Below are 23,338 nucleotides of genomic sequence, written 5' to 3'. Positions count from 1 at the left end.
TCATCACTTATCATGCATCTAAATGGGCCTTAGAGATTAATTAGGGATTATTGTCCTATATGACGAAAGCCCATCTATAATCCAACAGGTCAACTGTTGAGCTGGATTGCCTAAAAAAACTGTTGAGCTGGAGCTATCAGCATATGATCACTTCATTTGGGAGACAATATATTATGGATAGATCAAGTACCATTTGCACACAATTTCGGACAAATTAATTAGCATGCACGTCACATGGAACAAGCTAACCACACTGCCCCTATGTGCTGGACAAATGGCGACATGGCAGACCATGAGTGTTGTTTCCTCTCGGAACCCGCCGGCTAATTGATAATTCCATATACGAAACGCCATGGCGAGATCGCTACAATGAAAACTGGAGTAGCTAAGATTGCAAAGGCAGCATTTGCTGTCAACGCGGAAAATACGGGTTATTACCATTGCTCAAGCGGTGTGTCTTGTGTCCTGTGCGCCATTTCGGGCACATGCACCTACCATTTTTACATGTGCACAACTACTTGCAATCAGCAGGACTACAGGAGCATATTCTTCTATGGCAGGCATTCACAAAGACTCCAACACCAGCCGGCGCCAGTCGCCCTCGCCGAAACAACGGAACCTCCAAACCCAACGCATCATCGCCTCTCTGATTTAACCAGGGGTGGTGCAGCGTCATAGTCATACATAGAGTAGTCCAGCGCGTAGGGTGCAGCCGCTAGCGCATGCATGCCTCTTCCGTCCTCGGCGATGGCGGAGGAGCACGGCGGCGGCCAGCATGAGCAGCAAGTGTCGGCCGAGAGGCGAGCACGGCAGAAGCTGCTGTTCGCCGTCCCGATCATCCCGATCGTCATGTTCATCGTCGCGCCGTGCGCGCTCTTCTTGTTCACGGCCGACCTGGCGCTCCCACGCATCCGCATCGAGTACGCCCCGCGCGACGGCGACCGTGACGCTCCGGCCAGTGCGCTAGCGACGGCGGTGGCGGTTGTTCCCAGCGAGGAGCAACAGCAGCTCCCGCCGCTGCGCCAGCTGACCGACCGGCCGTACTCGCTCGGCCCGAACGTGTCCGACTACGACGCCCGCAGAGCGGCTTGGCTCGCCGCGCACCCTCGGTTCCCGGCCTTGGTCGCGCCGGAGCGGCCCCGGGTGCTCGTGGTCACCGGCTCGTCGCCGCGCCGGTGCAAGGACCCGGAGGGCGACCACGTGCTCCTCCGGGCGTTCAAGAACAAAGCGGACTACTGCCGCGTCCACGGCTTCGACATCTTCTACAGCAACGCGGTGCTGGACGCCGAGATGAACGGGTTCTGGACGAAGCTGCCGCTGCTGCGCGCGCTCATGGTAGCGCACCCCGAGGTGGAGCTCCTCTGGTGGGTGGACTCGGACGTGCTGTTCACGGACATGCTGTTCGAGCCGCCGTGGGGCAAGTACGCGCGGCACAACCTGCTGCTCCACGGCTGGGACGACGCGGTGTACGGCGCCAAGAACTGGCTGGGCACCAACGCCGGCAGCTTCGTGATCCGCAACTGTCAGTGGTCGCTGGACCTCCTGGACGCGTGGGCGCGCATGGGGCCGCGCGGCCCGGTGCGCGACAGGTACGGGAGGGTCTTCGCGGCGGCGCTGTCCAACCGGGCGGCCTACGAGGCCGACGACCAGTCGGCGCTGGTGTACCTGCTGGTGACGGAGCGCGGCAGGTGGGGCGGCAAGGTGTTCCTGGAGAGCTCCTACCTCCTGCACGGGTTCTGGGAGGGGATCGTGGACCGGTACGAGGAGATGCGGAGCAAGGGGCGGCCGGGGCTCGGCGACGACCGCTGGCCGCTCGTGACGCACTTCGTCGGGTGCAAGCCGTGCGGGGAGCAGAGCGCGAGCTATGGGGCCGTGCGGTGCCGTCAGGGCATGGAGCGCGCGCTCAACTTCGCCGACGACCAGATACTCGGCCTCTACGGGTTCCAGCACGAGTCGCTCAACACCACGGCCGTGCGGCGCGTCAGGAACGACACCGGGCGGCCGCTGGACGCCGACGACGAGCAGATCGGCCGCCTCCTGCACCCAGAGTTCAGGGCCGCCAAACCCTAGTGTCTAGTGATCAACTCGATCCTTGGATTGGTTTGGATATGAACGTGCAGAGATCAAAACACGCAACACGTCCTACTTTACAGACAAGATTTTTCTATGACTATGTAAGATGTAGCTGTAGCCACCATTGTGAAATGTAAGTCATGTCAGTAGCATTCAAATGGATGCTGCTGCGTTCACTCGTACGCATGCTTCATTCTTCATCTCCAGCAAGAGCAACAGAAAGCTTACAGCTTATTTCAGACGGCAATGCAAAAAAGAAAAAAAGAAAAAACTACTACTTTGGTAAGCAGAGTGGCACTATGAATACTGTAAGTACTGATACTATGAAGTACAATACAAGAAAATACTGTATATGGTCGCCTCCATGCATCTGAACATGAGCAAAAAAAATGGCACCTTATCCCAGACACCGAACCTGACAAATCAAATTTTGTTTCAAGTCAGATCACTACCAGCACCTCCTTGCAATTGTAACACAATATTTGCAGGGGATTGACTGTAGCATGTAGAACTGGAATAAAGACTGTTCGATCACCATTCGCAACAGCAATATAAAATGAAAATATAGGCCAACAATCGATCATAGTTTCATTATATTGCCTCTCTGATCAACCACATTTCCGTTACATTACCTTCCCTAACTACCAAGATATAGACTAGAACATTCGTACTAGTAAAGTAGGAAACTAGCTCTGGTTTTTGCGCTTGACAGTTATTCCGCACCTTTCGCCACTCAAGATGTCCATTGTATTTGTCAGTGTAGTAAAGAAAATAATAGCCCCTCTTACTGTCAGTTGGGCACTGTCACAGTCTGCTGGTGCTAACAATACATGATAGACATGGTTTGTGTTCAGACACTTTCATCAACTTTATCCAATGATAATGACAAAAAGCTCAGTATGAAATCATCCAGGTCGCCTTCCAGGACTGAATCGGGATCAGACACTTCATAGTTTGTCCGGAGATCTTTGACCATACGGTATGGCTACAAAAAAGGAAAACATCAGTTTGATATTTGACCATATGAACAATGTAGTTGCATGGCAAAGTTTGTACGGTGCAGCTTCTTTCTTGATTCTCAATCAACAGCATGTGAGGACGCAAACAATGTAAAAGAGCTGATGAATGCAGCGGAGTAGATAAAGCAAGCTAAAGTTCTAAGTTTATCCTTGCCAAAGAAGTTAACCTAATCTTGTTAATCTTGAAAAATGGAAGCCTCACCTGTAGCACATACGATCTTATTTGGTTTCCCCAGCTTATTTCAGACAGTGATTGCGTGTGCTCTGCATTCATCTGCGCTTGACGGGTAATCTCAAGCTGGTCCAACCTAGATTGAAGCACCGCCATTGCTGATGCCCTATTCATATGTTGTGACCTGAATTTTTCTTAAACAAGTTAGTACACATATGTTCTACTCAAGCAAAGGATTCAGGAAGTCCCTATTGATTACCAGTTAAGAGATACTCCCTCCGTCCCGAATTACTCCTAGCAGAAATCAATAAAAATGGATGTATCTAGAACTAAAATACGTCTAGATACATCCATTTCTACAGCAAGTAATTCCCGACAGAGGGAGCATATGATAACAGTGCTGGTTATATTCAAAAGATTTATAACTATATTTTTCTTGAGCTATGATTAAATATTTGAATTCTAAACGCATGAAAACTACCTTTCATTTTGACAAGTTGCCGTTGTACCAGTTGGGATGTGCACAATTCTAACAGCACTTTCTGTGGTGTTGGCATGCTGGCCGCCAGGTCCACCAGAACGGAAGCGTTCTATCCGAAGATCCGATTCATTTATCTGGTATCGGCTAGAGGCCTCACCAAGAATAGGTATGACAGCGACAGCAGCAAAGGAAGTGTGCCGCCGCTTTCCACTGTCAAATGGAGAAATCCGCACTAATCTGTGAACTCCTATTTCAGATTTCGCATATCCAAATGCATACTCACCATCAACTTTGATAGTAGCCCTCTGGAATAGCAGGTATTCAGTATAAGATCAACAGTTTGCTAAAATCGGCCTCAAATGAAAAGTTAACAGACAGTAAAAATAAATGAGAGCTTAATGTGCACATGACTTGATTTCACATTCGTTTTCATCTCTAGAAATGGATAAAACTGACACTAATTATGCATTAAGTGGTGAACTGACCGGATTGAGTGGTGTGAAGTGATGAAAAAAATAAAACAAGCAAACCTTGATTCCTGCTAGTTCACCAGGTATTTCTTCTATTATAGTGACTCTGTATCCCCGTCTCTGAGCCCATGATCTGTACATGTTCATAACCATGGCAGCCCAATCCATGCTCTCAACGCCTCCGGCTCCTGCTTGGACCTGGTTATGGGATCATGCAAGGAATGCCACAAATAACATCACTATGAAGCTTAAAAGAAACATTACTGTTCCAATTTTTCGGGCTAATGTACAGACTACAGAGTTATAGAGTGAGCACTGCACTAAGAAATAAGAATTGCTTAAGATAATGTGAAGAGCATACCTCAATGAAGCAAGGGTAAACGTCATTATCTCCAGAAAGCAATGCATTGAGTTCTTTCTCCTTTGCATCTCTTCTCATATCGGCCAATGCTCGCATGGATTCCTGCACAGGACAGTTAACCGGGCCATAAAATAAGCAGCTAGTTTGCACCATGAGGGGTTCCAGCAAAGATCCATGTAAGTGTGTTTGGAGCTCAATACAATGTAATTATGTAAAAGAAGCAATGTATTCACCGTCTCGAGTTCATTGTCACCCTCTTCACGTGCAAGCCTCAACATGTCGATGTGCTCCATCAATTGTTGCTCGAATTGGTTCACTGACTTAATCTTGCCCATGAGCTCGCCTTGTTCACGACTAACATTCCCAGCAAAAACTGGATCCTCCCAGAGGTCTGGCTTCTCCAATACCACAGCCAACTGCTTCGACCTCTCCAGTAACCATTTCCACTGCAAAAATTAAAACCCAATTCAAGAAGCTTACAGCGGTAAGTACACACAAACACATTCCAACACCTATCCACAGCCACTCTACCAGCAACTATGCAAAAATGTGTAAGTCCCCACAAACATATTCCAACACCTGATCCTGCGCCACCCTGCCTGGAACTATGCAAAAATGTGCTTGAACAGAGATCGCTGCACGAGCACACACACATACGCGTGCACCTGAGAACGAACGGTAGGTGTTTGTCGATATGCCCGAGAGAAACAAGCACATCAGATGCACATCCCAACACTACAAATCAATAACACCCAACGCCCTGATCAATTTGGAGTACGGAAGACAGAGAGCAACAAGTGTCGTACAAGATTGGACCTTGAGACGCTTCTTAATGAGCCTGATGGACTGCGCGACGGCGGCGGCGTGGCTGCGCCAGTCGCTCTCGGCCTCGGCGAGGATCGTCCAGCCCTTGTCGGCAATAGAGTCCACAGTCAGGCCGTCAACCGTCCTCGGCGCCTCCACCACCGGCGCCGGCGAAGAGAACCACCGAGTCGGCTCGAGGAGGGGGCGTGATCTGGCGGTGGCAGGAAGGCCGTGAGTGGGTCCCAGAAGGGAGGACATGGCAGCTCCATGTGTGAGGAGGTGGTGGGTAGGATTCGGCGTCCTGGAGCGGAGGTGGGAGAGGAGGACCGCGGCCGTTGATCTGGTTATGAGGCGGGAAGCCATTCCCGTCTACTCCGACGCTGGCTGCCGGGGGAGGGAGGAGCTCGTAGTATGTCTTATGTTGGATGAACCGGAATAACGGAAGACGTTTTCGCTGTGCAGAAGGCGCCTCACGATGGAAAATGTGTTTTGGCCAAAGAAAAAAACAGCGCCGTATTTCGCTGTGCGTCACTATCTAGAAGAAACACGCTATATTTTAGCAAAGTTGCTCCCTATGGCTCTAAGAGCCCTTAAATTTCCTAAAAAAAAAGAGCCCTTAAAATCTGGAAACTGGTTTTACGGGTTGCAAACTCATCACGCGGAACAGATACACAAAACCGTACTGGATAATTCGAAAAATTATTTCACACCATTATTTGCTCAGTGGGATAATGCGTCAGTTCATCACAAACAAAATTCACAAACGAAGACGAGTTCATCAAACAAAATTCATACTATTTCCGGGGAAAAAAACATAGTTCATACTAACATATGAAAGGATTACGTACTAACGGAGACCTACCCCTAACCCTAGTTTACCGGAATTTCTTGCCACCGTGCTCACTCAACGTAGTTGAGGTAGTGCTTGACCGCGGACTTGCGCAACGCCCATGCGAGCTAGTGCTCCTTTCTTGGTGGCTTTGAGACGGCCCTGAGCACCTTCTTTGTCGTTCGTCATCGTGCACTGTGCAGCAATGTGTTCGGCGGCGGCAGCGCGACACCTGAGCACCATTTTGAAAAGGGTTGATGAGAGTGAAATCAGACTTCTTCCACAGGATAAAAGTTATCGTTGAAAATGATACTACCACGAAATTCTGAGAGGATACATGATTTTTTTTTGCGAATATGGAGGATACATGATTAGGGAAGACGTCTCTAGCTATCCAATATCCTTCTCTCTATAATATTGTTCAGCGTAGAGATGCTTACGTTGCAACAGTATTACAGTCCAACCCTCTCAATATTCAATTCAAGAGGACTTTAGCAGGGAACCGTTGGAAAGCTTGGCTCCATCTTATAAGAAGATTGATGGATGTAAACCTTTCTCAACAGCCAGACCAATTGCACTGAAAACCATAGTTTTAAAGAGCCGGCTATAGCCCCGCTATAGCTGTTTGAGGATGTTGCCGCTAAATGATTTCATGTACAATTTGCCGCTATAGCCCAGCTATAGCTGACTAAGGGTTGCCGTTAAATGTCATAGCCCGCTATTTAAAACATTGCTGAAAACTAACCAAGAATGGAGTGTTTTCAGTAAAATTCATGTATTTGGATATTATCAACTCTGGCTCTATCCCTCGATCGATGAGTCAAAGTGCCTTAAAAATTAAAGTATTTATGTGGTTTGTCCATAAACAAGTCATTCTAATTAAGTACAATTTGGCAAAATGTAACTGGACATGATCTAGAAGATGTAGCTTCAGTGATCATGATGAATCTATCAAACTACTGCTATGTTGTATTTTATCAGACTAGTCGGTGACCCTAGGATTAAAACAATGATATTCGTCCGATCTAGTAGGAACGAGTCAGGCGTTGAATTGTCTCTTTCCTCCACTAATTACGTGCTTCTGGTAACTGATCCCGTAGCATGTCCTCTCCTGCCGCTAACCTCTCTGTCCGCCACTAATTATGCGCTGAGTACGTTAATTGATCCTTCCCCGGTCAAGGAAGCATGAGCATGACAGTGAATATTTGCTTCCAGCTTCGTTTCTAATATTTGCTTCCAAACCTATATCCTAGTAACAAATTTTTTGTGCCGGAAGCACTGTTCCATCGACTAGAGAATTCATCCAACTAAACAGTGATTTGTTTCCTTCAAAATAAAAAAAGGTATTTTTCTGACTAATTTCAAAAGTATCAACCTGGTGCTTCCATCAACTATAAAATTGCTTCCAACCAACTAGTAATGAAATTGCAAAGAAAACAATCTTTTAGTATAAAGAAAAATTTTCTTCGCGAAGGAATCACGTGGAATCACAACATGAATGATGATGCATTATTAAAAAAAAACATATATTCGCTTGTTTCAAAAGCATCAGTCTCGTGCTTCCGTCAACTATAAAATTGCTTCCAACCAAATAGTAATAAAATTGCATGTGACACGATATTTTCAAATAAAGAAAAAAATTTGCTTCGCAAAGAAATCACGTGGAATCACAACATGAATGATGACGCATTGTTAAAAAAAACATATTTCCGCTTGTTTCAAAAGCATCAGTCTCGTGCTTCCATCAACTATAAAATTGCTTTCAACCAAATAGTAATAAAATCGCATGTGACATGATATTCTTCAAATAAAGAAAATTTTGCTTCGCAAAGAAATCACATGGAAGCACAACATGAATGATGACGCATTGCTAGAAGAAAAGCATTTTTTTTGCTTGTTTCAAAAGCATCAATCTCGTGCTTCCATCACTTACAAAATTTCTTCCAACCAATTAGTAATTGCAATTGATACAATCTTGATGTATAATGAAAACAGTTGCTTCGCAAAGAAATCATGTGGAAGCACAATGAATGATGAAATTAATCACATCGAAGTAATGCTTCGAAACACAAATCGTGCTTCCTAATCTCTAGTTCCCCTCTATGCTCCATCCAACCATGTCCGACCTAGTCTTGATGACATTCATTTCTCCCACAAATCTATGGTGTCAACGTCGGCGAGCGTCGACGCCATTGAGGGGCCAACAATCTTGACATGTGGCCACTGAGTGTGTGACACGCTAATTTGCTTCCAAATTGATCTCACATCGGCATGGCATGTTCTTCCGCTGTTGACAACCCTGCAGAAATTACAAAATGAGTTGTTTGAATTGAGTTCGAACACAACGCCTACAAAACATTACGAAGCATGCAAATGAAGCAAGCTGAACACAGTGTAGAAGCGCATGTATGAAACATATGAAACAAACTATACACGGTCAAGAACTACAGTTTTTTTTGGAACATTGGTCAAGAACTACAGCTATGTATGTATGAAGGGAATTGTATGTCAGGTAGAAGCAATATAATACGTATCCATGGAAATTTGAAAGCATATACTCATACAATCTCAAAATAGTACCTGGTCCGTTTCAAAAAGAAATAAATAGTACCTGCATGGACGCAAAGAATTCGGCAAAAAGGAACATCCAAAAGGGATGCGTGCTGATTCTTATGGCTTCTGATCCTCCTGGCATGTAGTGATCCTCCGGGAGCATGGTTAGGCAACCACACCAGCGGCCACCTTGGCTGGAGATGAGCACCGCTGCATGTACGGAAGAGTGGCGCTCCGGCGCGGTGGATGGGACGGAAGTGGCCGGTGAAGTGGTCGTGCTGCTCGACGACGATGAGATGCAGGTGCGTGCAAGGCCGGGGGAGAAGAGGATCTGGGAGGTGCGTGGCTGGCGGGGAGTGGAATCGGGAGAGATATGAGGAGAGTAATTAGGCAGAAGTTCCGTGCGGGGTTTGTGGGTAGGTAGTTCCTGGCCGAGGGATTTTGTTTTCTAAAAACAATATCTGGAGCACAATATGTGACCATCAGATCTCTATTGAATCGACGGTCGTCGATTGGCCTGACGTTGGCCTCCTATCAGCCTACTGATAGTAAGTATTTCCCCATCTATCAAACACCTCTTTCTTGATGCGCATAGACCGCCATAGCTTGTTGAGCACGTCGAAGCTGGCCGCGTGTCTCGCTCGCCACTCCGGTAGAGCCGGGTGCGGTCCCGCCTTGCATCGATCTCCACGTCTGTCGTGCCTCGTGCTCATCGTCGCTAGAGGTGGAGACCGTCACCACGACGCAGTTGGAGCTTTCAGCCTCTGTGTTGTGGCAGGCATGCTTGCTCAACGGTGCATGGACGTGGGTGCCACAGCTTCCACCCGCATCGACGTGGCCTCCACGGCCGCGGCTGGATTCGTTGGCCATCGATCTACCAGAAACGGAGAAAAAGGAAAGGAGGAGCGAGAAAGTACTCGCCGGAATTGGCTAAGCCTAGCGGCGGAGGAGACGAAATGTGGATGATGGGAAGGGGGCTAACCCTAAATGTCCCCGATACCGCTCAGTAGAGGGGTGCATATCTGGGTCCCTCGATATTTTTTTCTGGACCGGGTTGATATGCGGTACCTGTTTGGACTGTAAAACAAGGTAAAAACCGCATATCGGCCGCAATTTTCTAGACCGGGGGGGGGGGGGGCTTTAGTGGATCTGCTAGAGATGCTCTAAGTGCGCTGTTGGCGCTGCTAAATGTCGCTAAACACAATAATGTCAGTGTTATAGCATGCATGATGCACCCAACAGGAACACACCACAGGCTGCAGCCCATCAACCCACCTAGATCACTCTCACTCTCTCTAACACGCCCATCAAGACCTAACCCAGCCCGCCCAATCCTCTTTTCCTTAACCCAATCCCTAGTTTGATATGTCGTGAGCAAGGGTGGCGAAGGCGGAGGCGTCTCTTGACTGGCATCGCCTACGACGTATTGTGAGCGAAGGCGATAACGACAATTTGTGAGCACCAATAGCTTCTCGGCGACGGTTCTTCCCAATCCAATGGTAGTGTACAGGCCTCCAAGTCAAGTAAGCTAGTGACCATGTCAGCCATGCTGTTGGCACCGACAAGTCAGCCACTAAGTAGCCAACCTCTCTTCGTCCAGTCTCCAAGTAGCGGCGTCGGCGGCAGGCTATTCCTCGCCGCTGTCAGCCACCAAGTAGCCCACATCTCCTCATCCCGTCTCCAAGTAGCTGCTTCACGTGGTTGTTCGCGCTACAGCTGACGCCCATCACCCCAAGCTCCTCCTCCTTGTTGTGCCTGTTGGCTACGATGGCCTTGTCCTCGTGCTCGTTATGGATGCAGTATTTATAATCACACATGCACGCCTCGTTAAAACCTCACAAAAAAAGAAAGCATATTTCTCATCTTATGTCGATAGAGATGCCATATGACTGACATTCAAACATGTTATAATTGTGTGATCACTAAGATCACCGTCCAAAGGTGGATAAATTAATACATATGAGATGCCATGTGTTGAAATAAGAAACGTGAAACTATTTAGGTCTTAAGTCATGGTTATTGAGTTAGGGAGTGTGGTATTTATAGGTTTTGATTCTTCTAATCTACAACTTCTTCATCGAGTAAATTAATACAAATGGGTTACCATGTGTTGAAATAATGAAATAAAGTTAAGTTTATCAAATAAATTAATACAATGGGATACTATGTGTTGAAATAAATAAATTAAAATAAAGAACGTGGATCTATTTAGGTATGTGTCATGGTTATTAAGTTAGAAAGTGTGATATTTAATCCTTCTGGTCTATGGCTTTCTTCCTCAATGATTGTTGCTGCTTTAGTTTGTTGGTCCTATATGCCTTAGCACAACAACTTTCTAACTTTCCACTACAAGTTATGTCCAGCTACAGCAAAGGAAGGATGATGATGTTGGCAACAACAACTTTCCGACTTTTTATTACAAGTTCTGTCCAGCTCCAGCAAAGAAAAGATGATGATGATGACATGCATTCAGCTTGCTTCAGTGCTTGTAGTCGCTCGCGATCTGGACGCGGTTGTAATTTTTATAATTACCCATTGATATTGTTTGTACTATCATAATTAAAATAAATAGATTGAAAGCTTTCATGCCAAACAAAAAAATGTCATAATTTTTTTCTCTCATTACAACATCGCAACGCCAAGGAAGCCTACTAAAACAACATGAGAGCGCACGTGCTTAAGAAAAATTCAAAAGATATCAATTTTTTCTGATTGAAGATGCTCAAATGCTTGATTTTCGTGTAAAATTTCATGAAGTTTGAACATTCAAGGAGCTCGTTGCCAAAAAAAATCAGGTCTCTAGAAACATACGAAAACAGTGTAAAATTTCATGAAGTTTGAACATTTGAGGAGCTTGTTGCCAAAAAAAAATCAGGTCTGTAGAAACATACGAAAATAGCACTGTTCACATCCGATTTTGTCATTTTTGCCACACGCTCTTAGAATGTCTCAACTTCATCAAATTTTATATGGACATCATCAAATTTTGCACGAACATCACACAGATGCTCATCTTGCTTGCAAAAAAAAAGATCAGATTCATTAGATCTTTTTTCAATTTTTTATGGCGTTGCTGTTCACCAGGGTCATGTGAGTCTGGGTTCAGAGGTGGATTATCGACTAAAACACCGGATTTTATAAAAAGAACACTCTTTCCCATTGGTCAAACCAATTTTTATCTTCCTGAAATCCTAACCACTACCAAAGACGCCGCGAATAGCGTCCAACCTTTCTGTATGAAAGGAGATATGGCAGTTATTATTTGAACTGGCTACACCGAGATCGTAAGAAGGACCGTTTTGAAAGAAAAAAAAAGATCGTAAGAAGGGAACACAGGACAAGTGCGCTCGCAAGTCGCAACAACACGTCACCTAAACAAGTCCATTCCGCATACTACTACCGCTCGCCTTCCGCCGGGGCATCGGGTGGTATGATACGAATGCACTCCCTAAACTATGTCGGAGAGCACGTTGGCGGCGGCCGACAGCGCGGCGCCGGTGATGGCGCATTGCACAACCTGCTCGTGCGAAGCGTTGTCCGAGGTCAGCGCGACCGCCGCGCCTGTGACGGCGCCCGCCAGCGCGCTGTTCTTCCAGTCGTGGGTCCCGCGCACCTCCGCCAGGCCGTAGGTGAGGCCGGAGTGCATCCCAGCCGCGAGCCCTGCATCGAGTGTGCAACGTTAACAAAGCTCGGCAACCTCAAGAACCAGCAACAACATCAACAAAATTATAAGGGGAGCACTGTTTACCCCACTGGAACGACTCCTTGCTGACGCTTTTCACCTGAGAAGAGCAAGAGAAAACATTATTAAGGAGAAAGGATTGACAGTGCCAAAATGGCGGTGTTCTTGGTAGCAAGAAGTGGGCGTTGCTTGCTTACCATGGCCTCCGCTGACTTGCTGTTGCTCGTCCCTCCTTTTTCCAGTCAAAAAAGAGAAGAGAAGGAAACATACGTGAATCAATCTGAAGTAAATACAAATCAAATCGGCAATTAGTTCCGATGGTGAAAAGTGGAGTTACCATTGAGGTCTGGGAACGTCCGTTTGCTGCTGCCGGTGGCGCCCGACACCGCTCCGGTGCCCCCAGACTCGCCTGCAGCAGCAGCAAATTAACCCAGGACCAAAACAGAGTGAGCCCTCTACACAGTCCGGCAGCCGGAGTAGTATATATAGTACTAATGGCACTGGCATGAATGGTTTGTTACCTTCGATGGCCATGAAGTAGGAGTCCCGCGTGACGGCCTGTATCGCGCCGATCTGTCACGGCAGGAGTATTATCTTCACAAATTACGCATCATACGCTGGAGCAAATGTAGTACTTGTACATAGCAGAATGGGTACCCCGGCGGCCTTGACGAAGCTGTCGGCGACGCGGTTGAGGAGGGGGTGGCCGAGGTCGAGCATCCAGTTCTTCTCCAGGCCCCGCACCTCGTCCACGAACTTGCGCGTCTCGTGGCTGCTCATCTTTGCTCCTTTTCCTCTGCTCTGCTAGCCAAGCTAAGCTACGGAGAAATGCACAAGCACTGCAAGCTATGCGTGTAGTACAATGGTGGCAAACGAGGGAGTGAACTTTGATTCTTTGAAGCCCGAGGTAGGGAGCAGTGCAGCACCAGTCGCCTCGGAACAGATCGACAGCGAGACGACCAGAACCTGAGAACCGGACGCGACACGTATGCCAGCGCCACGGACGCGTGGCCTCTCGCGGTTACTCGTGGCGCTCTTCTGGAACATGCGCTCGTGATTCACGGTATCTGTTCAATCCCACGTCTGGCCTGTTTTTCGGCGCACCAAAATTTTTTGACGTACAAACGCGGATGCTCATGTACACGCGGTATACTCATTCATCCATATGTACCCATATGAGTATGTTTGAGATATTGATCGGTATCATATTTTAAAATTGATGAAGTAATCGCAGATATCTTGTAACGAACATCTTCAAAAAGTCTGAGATAAATAAAGAAAATGCAAACATCATTGTCAAATCTATAACTTTTCGGATTGACTTCATCACAAAAAATCTAACCATATGAGTTACCCTCAATTCAAACAAGAATTTTTAATACTACATTGTATTTTCTTGCTTTCTATATCCATGACTCGACGACACAAACTACTAGAATCACTAGTATCCGGCTAATACGGTGAAAGTGAAACAGATTAGATTATACTATATAAACATCAACCACAACATTGACCATCAAATCACGTGTAAATATTTGGGTCGATTGGTCCGGACAATTTATACAACCAATGTGAAGTATAAAAATGTCCGGACCGTTCCGAACGTCCGAATTTCTTCAACCGAAACCAAATTGACAGAGCTTTGGGAGGGTCTGAACGTGTGTCACGTCAAACTATGACAACTCTGGCTCATCCAAAATTCCATTTGGAGTTGTCGTTTTTTTTAGTGTCCCTCTTTTGCACTTTCTATGCATGCTCTGAGAGACCGCCGCCCATGTCGTACCATCCCGGACCGCGTCCAAGTCTTATCGGTGCTCTGTCGCTCCAGCCAAGTGTTTCTGCCTTGGCCCATGCCTTCATATCTGGATCGAACCGCCGACGAGGTACCCTCCGCGCTGCTATTGTTGTCCATGACTGACAACATGCCTGGCAAGTGTTTCAAATGTCATCGCCAAATATTTTGGTGTTCTCGTTCTTTACTTTGAAACAAACATGATGGGTTCAGACAAGGAGTACTTCTACGCCGAGTTCATGGATCTTTGTCGGATGATGAGGAATATGGCGATGAAACGGCTGGTGAGGAGGATTCTTGAAGAAACAGAGATTGTGGAGGAGTATGTACTCAACTTCAAGATTTCAACAAAGGGACATCGACTGTTGAATCAAAATAGGGCACGAGGGCATATGAATCTGTATGATGCCTACTTTGCCCCCAACATGCTATTTGAGCCCTATTTCTGACGCTAATTCCAGATATGGCGACATGTGTTTGAAGCTTGAACACATTTATGAAGGTATGATGGCCTATGATGATTACTTCAAACCGAAAAAGGATGTTATTGGCTGCTTTGGGTTATCTGGTTATCAGAAGTGCGTGATTGCTATGAGAATGCTTGCCTATGGCACATCCGCAAATTAAATGGGATGAGGACCTTCGGATGTCTGAGAGCACGTGCTTAGAGGCCATGGTTAGATTTGCTACTACAATGGTCCGGGAGGACCAGAGTACTTGAGAGAACCAGTTGCCGCAAACACAAAAAGGCGCATGTCACTTGGAGAATTAAGAGGGTTTCCAGGTATGATCGAATCCCTCGATTGCATCCACTGGAATGGAAGAACTGTCAATATGCTCAACAAGGACAATACCAGGGTCATTGCAAAGAGTTCACCATCATCTTGAAGTAGTTACATCACATGACCTCTGGATTTGACACTTTTCCTTGACATAGTAGGGTTTTACGATGACATAGACGTGCTACAGAAATCTCCATTTTTAGAGGTTGTGTGCGGACAAAGCTCCCCTAGTGCAGTTAACTCATATGCAAATGGATTTACCCCTTTTCGGTGAACAAAGTTTCAAACCATAGCCTTGCTAAGGTGGGCGATAGGGGGGTCGATCACACACGACCCAGATAAATTGTCTGTTATAGGGACAACATTTGCTGATGTTTTGCCCAAAGTAATCGTGTGCGAAGTCAAGGACTGGGGTTGCGAGACTTATGTAAAACGTTTACAGCCAAATAAGCTCGATCCCAAAGCAGACAAATGCTACTTTGTAGGTTATCCCAAAGAAACAATTGGGGTATTCCTTCTACCAAAAGTCTGAAGACAGAGTGTTTGCTGCTAAGAATGGACACTTTCTCGAGAAAGAGTTTCTCGCTAAAGAAGTAAGTGGGAGGACAATACAGCTTGACGAGATTACTGAATCTTCAGAAGTGGACATGACTTATGCTACGTCTCCAACGTATCTATAATTTTTCATTGTTACATGCTATTATATTATCTGTTTTGGATGTTTATGGGCTTTATTATACACTTTTATATTATTTTGGGGACTAACCTATTAACCCAGAGCCCAGTGCCAGTTTCTGTTTTTTCCTTATTTTAGAGTATCGCAGAAAAGGAAAATCAAACAGAGTCCAATTGACCTGAAACTTCACGGAACTTATTTTTGGAACGGAAGCAATCCAGAAGACTTGGGGTGTACGTAAGGGAAGTAACGAGGAAGGCACGAGGCAGGGGGGCGCGCCCACCCCCTGGACGCGCCCTCCACCCTCGTGGGCCCCTCGTGGCCCCCCTGACGTATTTCTTCCTTCTATATATACCAATATATCCTGAAACCATTGGAGAGCAGAATAGATCGGGAGTTCCGCCGCCATAAGCCTCTGTAGCCACCGAAAACCAATCTCGACCCGTTCCGGCACCCTGTCGGAGGGGGAATCCCTCTTCGATGGCCATCTTCATCATCCCGGCGCTCTCCATGACGAGGAGGGAGTAGTCCACCCTCGGGGCTGAGGGTATGTACCAGTAGCTATGTGTTTGATCTCTCTCTCTCTCATGTTCTTAAGGTGGTACGATCTTGATGTATCGCGAGCTTTGCTATTATAGTTGGATCTTATGATGTTTCTCCCCCTCTACTCTCTTGTAATGGATTGAGTTTTCCCTTTGAAGTTATCTTATCGTATTAAGTCTTTAAGGATTTGAGAACACTTGATGTATGTCTTGCGTGGGATACCCGTGGTGACAATGGGGTATTCTATTGATCCACTTGATGTATGTTTTGGTGATCAACTTGCGGGTTCCGCCCATGAACCTATGCATAGGGGTTGGCACACGTTTTCGTCTTGACTCTCCGGTAGAAACTTTGGGGCACTCTTTGAAGTACTTTGTGTTGGTTTGAATAGATGAATCTGAGATTGTGTGATGCATATCGTATAATCATACCCACGGATACTTGAGGTGACATTGGTGTATCTAGGTGACATTAGGGTTTTGGTTGATTTGTGTCTTAAGGTGTTATTCTAGTACGAACTCTAGGATAGATTGAAGGAAAGAATAGCTTCGTGTTATTTTACTACGGACTCTTGAATAGATCGATCGGAAAGGATAACTTTGAGGTGGTTTCGTACCCTACCATAATCTCTTTGTTTGTTCTCCGCTATTAGTCACTTTGGAGTGACTCTTTATTGCATGTTGAGGGATAGTTATATGATCCAATTATGTTATAATTGTTGAGAGAACTTGCACTAGTGAAAGTATGAACCCTAGGCCTTGTTTCAACGCATTGCAATACCGTTTGTGCTCACTTTTATCATTAGTTACCTTGCTGTTTTAATATTTTCAGATTACAAAAACCTTTATCTATCATCCATATTGCACTTGTATCACCATCTCTTCGCTGAACTAGTGCACCTATACAATTTACCATTGTATTGGGTGTGTTGGGGACACAAGAGACTCTTTGTTATTTGGTTGCAGGGTTGCTTGAGAGAGACCATCTTCATCCTACGCCTCCCACGGATTGATAAACTTTGGTCATCCACCTGAGGGAAATTTGCTACTGTCTTACAAACCTCTGCACTTGGAGGCCCAACAACGTCTACAATAAGAAGGTTGTGTAGTAGACATCAAGCTCTTTTCTGGCGCCGTTGCCAGGGAGGTTAGCGCTTGAAGGTATATATTTAGATCTTGCAATCGAATCTTTTTGTTTCTTGTTTTAGCACTAGTTTAGTTTATAAAAGAAAACTACAAAAAATATGGAATTGAGTTTGCCTCATATGCTTCATATTTTTAATATCTTTCGTGAGTATGATGGGAAGGAAAATTATGCCAAAGTGTTAGAAGAAGAATGCATTAAAATGTTTGTCACTAAATCTTGGAATGATGAGCATGATTGCAATGTTGTTAGTATGAACTCCTTGAATATCCATAGTACTAATGATGATTGCACTAGTTATGATGAAAATGTCTCCTATAAACGTGTCAATTTTTGTGGAGCGCATTGGGGTTGCAAGTACACACCAAATAGGGAATATAGATATTGCAAGAGGCATAAGCACTTAGAAACTAAATGGTTGCAAGAAAGGCTAAATGTTAGTGCTGAAAATTTAAAATTTCTTAGCCATACTTGTGAACTTTGCAATGAACATGGTCATTTAAATATCAAATGCAAATTGTTTCATGATCGAATCATGTCCAAAAATTGTGATGACTTGATTTCCCTTGCACATTATAATGAACTTAGTTTGCTTTTGGGTTATGAAGAAATAAACGTCAAACTAAGATTATTCCAGAATATAACCTCGAGAAATTCCTCGATATTGATCTAGAAGAAATTTATATGTATTGTGATGTGAATTGTATTGAAAATCCTTATATTGCCAATTACATAAAGAAAAGAAAACAAATAGAATATAAAGAGAATACTAATGAAAGGGAAGAGACTTCCCCATATCCTCCTATTATTTCTTATGATGAATCAGGTAACAAGGAGGAGCCTTCTATTCAACCAATCTCATTAATAAGGAGCTCCAAAAAGAGGATTGAACCCACACATGATGTGGTGAAGAATAAGAAAAGAAAAAGGAAGAGAGGTAAAAAAAGATATCTCTCCCAAATAATGCTGCTCCTATTACTGTTGTGCCTCATGAAAATATAATTGTGAAAGATGATGCACTTGATGATGATCTCGTTATGCCTATTGCTTGTTGTGATGATTATGATTGGAAAGATAATGATACTTCTTATGATCTTGAAAATCTTTTTGGCACTTGCTTGGAAGAATATGATAATTGCTATACTATTGGTGCTATCCATACTATTGATGATGAGAGTGATTATGCTTATGATATGAAAAGGCCCAGGCTTGGGGATGCTATTTTTGATGAAGATGATGTTTTTGAGAATATATTTGCTGCAATTAATGTTTGTCCCAAGCTTGGGGATGCTACGTTTAATGAATATGATATTTTTAGTCTCCCAAGTTTTGATATGCAAATTTATAATGATGATAGCATGCCTCCTACTTATGATGATTATATTGATGAAAGTGGGTTTGGAAGAGTGTCAACTTTAGGAAGTAATGATCCCACTATTTCGTAGGATGTTGAATCTTATTATGATAATTATGAAAGTGGATTTGGAGAGATCATGACTTTATTTAGTGATGATTCCACTATCTTGGAAGAGGTTTCAATCGATTATGATGAGAACAAAGTTGCTACTTATGATGATTATTGTGAGGACACGTATGCTATAAAAAGTAGTGATGATTATATTTATAAAACTTGTCATGATTATGATTACCCCTTTTTTGAACATTACTTTTTTAGTGTGGAAACAATTTATATTATTCGAGTCTCTTATGATACTCCCACTATTCCGATTGAGAAGAATTTTGCTTATGTAGAGAGTAGTAAATTTTCTATGATTGTAGATCATGAAAAGAATGCTTTATGTTATAGTTATATTGTTGAATTCATTCATTATGTTACTGAAAATTATTATGAGGGAGGAACATATGCTTGTAGGAATTGCAATAATATCAAGTTTCCTCTCTATGTGCTTAAAGTTTTGAAGTTATGCTTGTTTTGCCCTCCTATGCTAGTTGATTATTGTTCCCATAAGTTGTTTGATCACAAAATCTCTGTAAATAGGAAGTGGGTTAGGCTTAAATGTGCTAGTCATATTCTTCATGATGCTCTATTTATGTTACAATTCTTATTTTTTATGTGAGCATCATTGAAATCATCATGCCTAGCTAGGGGCGTTAAACGTTAGCGCTTGTTGGGAGGCAACCCAATCCTATTCTTGTTCTTTACCTTTTGCTCCTGTTTAATAATAAATAATTCATCTATCCTCTATTTATATGTGGTTTAATGCTTTTAATTAGTGTTTGTGCCAAGTAGAACTGTTGAAAAGACTTGGGGAAAGTCTTGTTGATCTTGCTGTAAAAAACAGAAACTTTAGCGCTCACGAGAATTGCTGACAGTTTTTATTGGAGAGTGATATTTAGTTAATTCCTTTTGAATATGCTTAATAGATAAATTCCTCATGTCCAGAATTTTATTTTAGAATTTTTGAGGTTTCAGAAGTTTGCGTTAGTTACAGATTACTACAGACTATTCTGTTTTCGACAGATTCTGTTTTTCATGTGTTGTTTACTTATTTTGATGAATCTATGGCTAGTAAAAGAGTTTATAAACCATAGAGAAGTTGGAATACAATAGGTTTAACACCAATATAAATAAAGAATGGGTTCATTACAGTACCTTGAAGTGGTGTTTTGTTTTCTTTCGCTAACAGAGCTTACGAGTTTTCTGTTAAATTTTGTGTTGTGAAGTTTTCAAGTTTTGGGTAAAGATTCGATGGACTATGGAATAAGGAGTGGAAAGAGCCTAATCTTGGGGATGCCCAAGGCACCCCAAGGTAATATTCAAGGACAACCAAAAGCCTAAGCTTGGGGATGCCCCGGAAGGCATCCCCTCTTTCGTCTTCGTTCAGGGGCATCCCCTCTTTCGTCTTCGTTCATCGGTAACTTTACTTGAAGCTATATTTTTATTTACCACATGATATGTGTTTTGCTTGGAGCATCATTTTATTTATTTAGTTTCGCTTGCTGTTTGAATAAAATACCAAGATCTGAAATTCTTAAATGTTAGAGAGTCTTCACATAGTTGCATAATTATTCGACTACTCATTGATCTTCACTTATATCTTTTGGAGTAGTTAGTCATTTGCTCTAGTGCTTCACTTATATCTTTTAGAGCACGGCGGTGGTTTTATTTTGAAGAAATAGTTGAACTCTCGTGCTTCACTTATATTATTTTGAGAGTCTTTAGAACAGCATGGTAATTTTCTTTGTTTATGAAATTAGTCCTAATATGATGGGCATCCAAGAGGGATATAATAAAAACTTTCATATAAAGTGCATTGAATACTATGAGAAGTTTGATACTTGATAATTGTTTTGAGATATGGAGATGGTGATAGTAGAGTCATGCTAGTTGAGTAGTTGTGAATTTGAGAAATACTTGTGTTGAAGTTTGTGGTTCCCGTAGCATGCACGTATGGTGAACCGTTATGTGACAAAGTCGGAGCATGACCTATTTATTGATTATCTTCCTTATGAGTGGCGGTCGGGGACGAGCGATGGTCTTTTCCTACCAATCTATCCCCCTAGGATCATGCGCGTAGTACTTTGTTTTCGATAACTAATAGATTTTTGCAATAAGTATGTGAGTTCTTTATGACTAATGTTGAGTCCATGGATTATACGCACTCTCACCCTTCCACCATTGCTAGCCTCTCTAGTACCGCGCAACTTTCACCGGTATCTTACACCCACCATATACCTTCCTCAAAACAGCCTCCATACCTACCTATTATGGCATTTCCATAGCCATTCCGAGATATATTGCCATGCAACTTTCCACCGTTCCGTTATTATGACACGCTTCATCATTGTCATATTGCTTTGCATGATCATGTAGTTGACATTGTATTTGTGGCAAAGCCACCGTTCATAATTCTTTCATACATGTCACTCATGAGTCATTGCACATCCCGGTACACCGCCGGAGGTATTCATACAGAGTCATACTTTGTTCTAGTATCGTGTTGTAATCATTGAGTTGTAAATAAATAGAAGTGTGGTGATCATCATTCATAGAGTATTGTCCCAAAAAAGGCCAAATAAAAAAGGAAGGCCCCAAAAAGGGGGACAATACTACTATCCTTTTACCACACTTGTGTTTCAAAGTAGCACCATGATCTTCATGATAGAGAGTCTCCTATGATATCACTTTCATATACTAGTGGGAAATTTTTATTATAGAACTTGGCTTGTATATTCCAACAATGGGCTTCCTAAAGTGCCCTAGGTCTTCATGAGCAAGCAAGTTGGATGCACACCCACTTAGTTTCTTTTGTTGAGCTTTCATACATTTATAGCTCTAGTGCATCTGTTGCATGGCAATCCCTACTCACTCACATTGATATCTATTAATGGGCATCTCCATAGCCCGTTGATACGCCTAGTTGATGTGAGACTATCTTCTCCTTTTTGTCTTCTCCACAACCACCATTCTATTCCACCTATAGTGCTATATCCATGGCTCACGCTCATATATTGCGTGAAGATTGAAAAAGTTTGAGAACACCAAAAGTATGAAACAATTGCTTGGCTTGTCATCGGGGTTGTGCATGATTTAAATACGTTGTGTGGTGAAGATGGAGCATAGCCAGACTATATGATTTTGTAGGGATAGCTTTCTTTGGCCATGTTATTTTGAGAAGACATGATTACTTTGTTAGTATGCTTAAAGTATTATTATTTTTATGTCAATATTAAACTTTTGTCTTGAATCCTATGGATCTGAATATTCTTGCCACAATAAAGAGAATTACATGGATAAATATGTTAGGTAGCATTCCACATCAAAAATTCCGTTTTTATCATTTACCTACTCGAGGACGAGCATGAATTAAGCTTGGGGATGCTGATACGTCTCCAATGTATCTATAATTTTTGATTGTTCCATGCTATTATATTATTTGTTTTGGATATTTATGGGCTTTATTATACACTTTTATATTATTTTTGGGACTAACCTATTAACCCAGAGCCCAGTGCCAGTTTCTGTTTTTTTCCTTGTTTTAGAGTATCGCAGAAAAGGAAAATCAAATGGAGTCCAATTGACCTGAAACTTCACGGAACTTATTTTTGGAACGGAAGCAATCTAGAAGACTTGGGGTGTACGTAAGGGAAGCAACGAGGAAGGCACGAGGCAGGGGGGGCGCGCCCACCCCCCTGGACGCGCCCTCCACCCTCGTGGGCCCCTCGTGGCCCCCTGACGTATTCCTTCCTCCTATATATACCAATATATCCTAAAACCATCGGAGAGCAGAATAGATCGGGAGTTCCACCGTCATAAGCCTCCGTAGCCACCGAAAACCAATCTCGACCCGTTCCGGCACCCTGCCGGAGGGGGGAATCCCTCTCCGGTGGCCATCTTCATCATCCCGGCGCTCTCCATGACGAGGAGGGAGTAGTCCACCCTCGGGGCTGAGGGTATGTACCAGTAGCTATGTGTTTGATCTCTCTCTCTCTCTCTCTCTCTCTCTCTCTCGTGTTCTTAAGGTGGTACGATCTTGATGTATCGCGAGCTTTGCTATTATAGTTGGATCTTATGATGTTTCTCCCCCTCTACTCTCTTGTAATGGATTGAGTTTTCCCTTTGAAGTTATCTTATCGTATTGAGTCTTTAAGGATTTGAGAACACTTGATGTATGTCTTGCGTGGGATACCCGTGGTGACAATGGGGTATTCTATTGATCCACTTGATGTATGTTTTGGTGATCAACTTGCGGGTTCCGCCCATGAACCTATGCATAGGGGTTGGCACACGTTTTCGTCTTGACTCTCTGGTAGAAATTTTGGGGCACTCTTTGAAGTACTTTGTGTTGGTTTGAATAGATGAATCTAAGATTGTGTGATGCATATCGTATAATCATACCCATGGATACTTGAGGTGACATTGGCATATCTAGGTGACATTGGGGTTTTGGTTGATTTGTGTCTTAAGGTGTTATTCTAGTACGAACTCTAGGATGG

General features: G+C 43.8%; 3 protein-coding genes and 1 long non-coding RNA gene across 6 annotated transcripts; 1 reads left to right on the top strand and 3 right to left on the bottom strand.

Moving 5' to 3' along the window:
- Nucleotides 1-487: 487 nt before the first annotated feature.
- Nucleotides 488-2,255, top strand: LOC125551925 (probable glycosyltransferase 4). The gene has a single exon (XM_048715330.1). The coding sequence runs from the start codon at nucleotides 727-729 to the stop codon at nucleotides 2,068-2,070; it is 1,344 nt and encodes a 447-aa protein (XP_048571287.1). The 5' UTR covers nucleotides 488-726; the 3' UTR covers nucleotides 2,071-2,255.
- A 30-nt stretch (nucleotides 2,256-2,285) lies between these two features.
- On the bottom strand, nucleotides 2,286-5,812 carry LOC125551924 (peptide chain release factor PrfB2, chloroplastic). 3 transcript variants are annotated; one of them, XR_007303312.1, is made up of 9 exons: nucleotides 5,393-5,812; nucleotides 5,156-5,311; nucleotides 4,810-5,022; nucleotides 4,577-4,678; nucleotides 4,276-4,413; nucleotides 3,746-4,050; nucleotides 3,295-3,448; nucleotides 2,797-3,058; nucleotides 2,286-2,488 (listed from the first exon to the last, which is right to left on the bottom strand). XR_007303312.1 is itself a non-coding variant. In XM_048715328.1 (8 exons), the coding sequence occupies exons 1-8, from the start codon at nucleotides 5,741-5,743 to the stop codon at nucleotides 2,924-2,926; spliced, it is 1,554 nt and encodes a 517-aa protein (XP_048571285.1). In that variant the 5' UTR covers nucleotides 5,744-5,812; the 3' UTR covers nucleotides 2,624-2,923. The 3 variants fall into 3 exon arrangements, 2 of the variants coding, with proteins under 2 accessions (XP_048571285.1, XP_048571286.1); XM_048715328.1 differs by lacking the exon at nucleotides 2,286-2,488 and having other exon boundaries at nucleotides 2,624-3,058; XM_048715329.1 differs by lacking the exons at nucleotides 2,286-2,488; nucleotides 5,156-5,311 and having other exon boundaries at nucleotides 2,624-3,058; nucleotides 5,393-5,808.
- Nucleotides 5,813-8,080: 2,268 nt separating this feature from the next.
- On the bottom strand, nucleotides 8,081-9,168 carry LOC125553916. Its single transcript, XR_007304261.1, has 2 exons — nucleotides 8,821-9,168; nucleotides 8,081-8,508 (listed from the first exon to the last, which is right to left on the bottom strand). It is a non-coding gene; the product is annotated as an uncharacterized LOC125553916 (long non-coding RNA).
- Nucleotides 9,169-12,002: 2,834 nt separating this feature from the next.
- Nucleotides 12,003-13,364, bottom strand: LOC125553915 (outer envelope pore protein 16-2, chloroplastic-like). Its single transcript, XM_048717564.1, has 6 exons — nucleotides 13,102-13,364; nucleotides 12,966-13,017; nucleotides 12,782-12,853; nucleotides 12,642-12,676; nucleotides 12,511-12,544; nucleotides 12,003-12,422 (listed from the first exon to the last, which is right to left on the bottom strand). The coding sequence occupies exons 1-6, from the start codon at nucleotides 13,222-13,224 to the stop codon at nucleotides 12,211-12,213; spliced, it is 528 nt and encodes a 175-aa protein (XP_048573521.1). The 5' UTR covers nucleotides 13,225-13,364; the 3' UTR covers nucleotides 12,003-12,210.
- Nucleotides 13,365-23,338: the final 9,974 nt, after the last annotated feature.

The sequence above is a fragment of the Triticum urartu genome, chromosome 4 (assembly GCF_003073215.2).
Source record: "Triticum urartu cultivar G1812 chromosome 4, Tu2.1, whole genome shotgun sequence".
NCBI classification, from domain to species: Eukaryota; Viridiplantae; Streptophyta; class Magnoliopsida; order Poales; family Poaceae; genus Triticum; species Triticum urartu.
The sequence above is the reverse complement of the archived record's forward strand: the minus strand, read 5'-3'. Positions and strand labels throughout refer to the sequence as shown.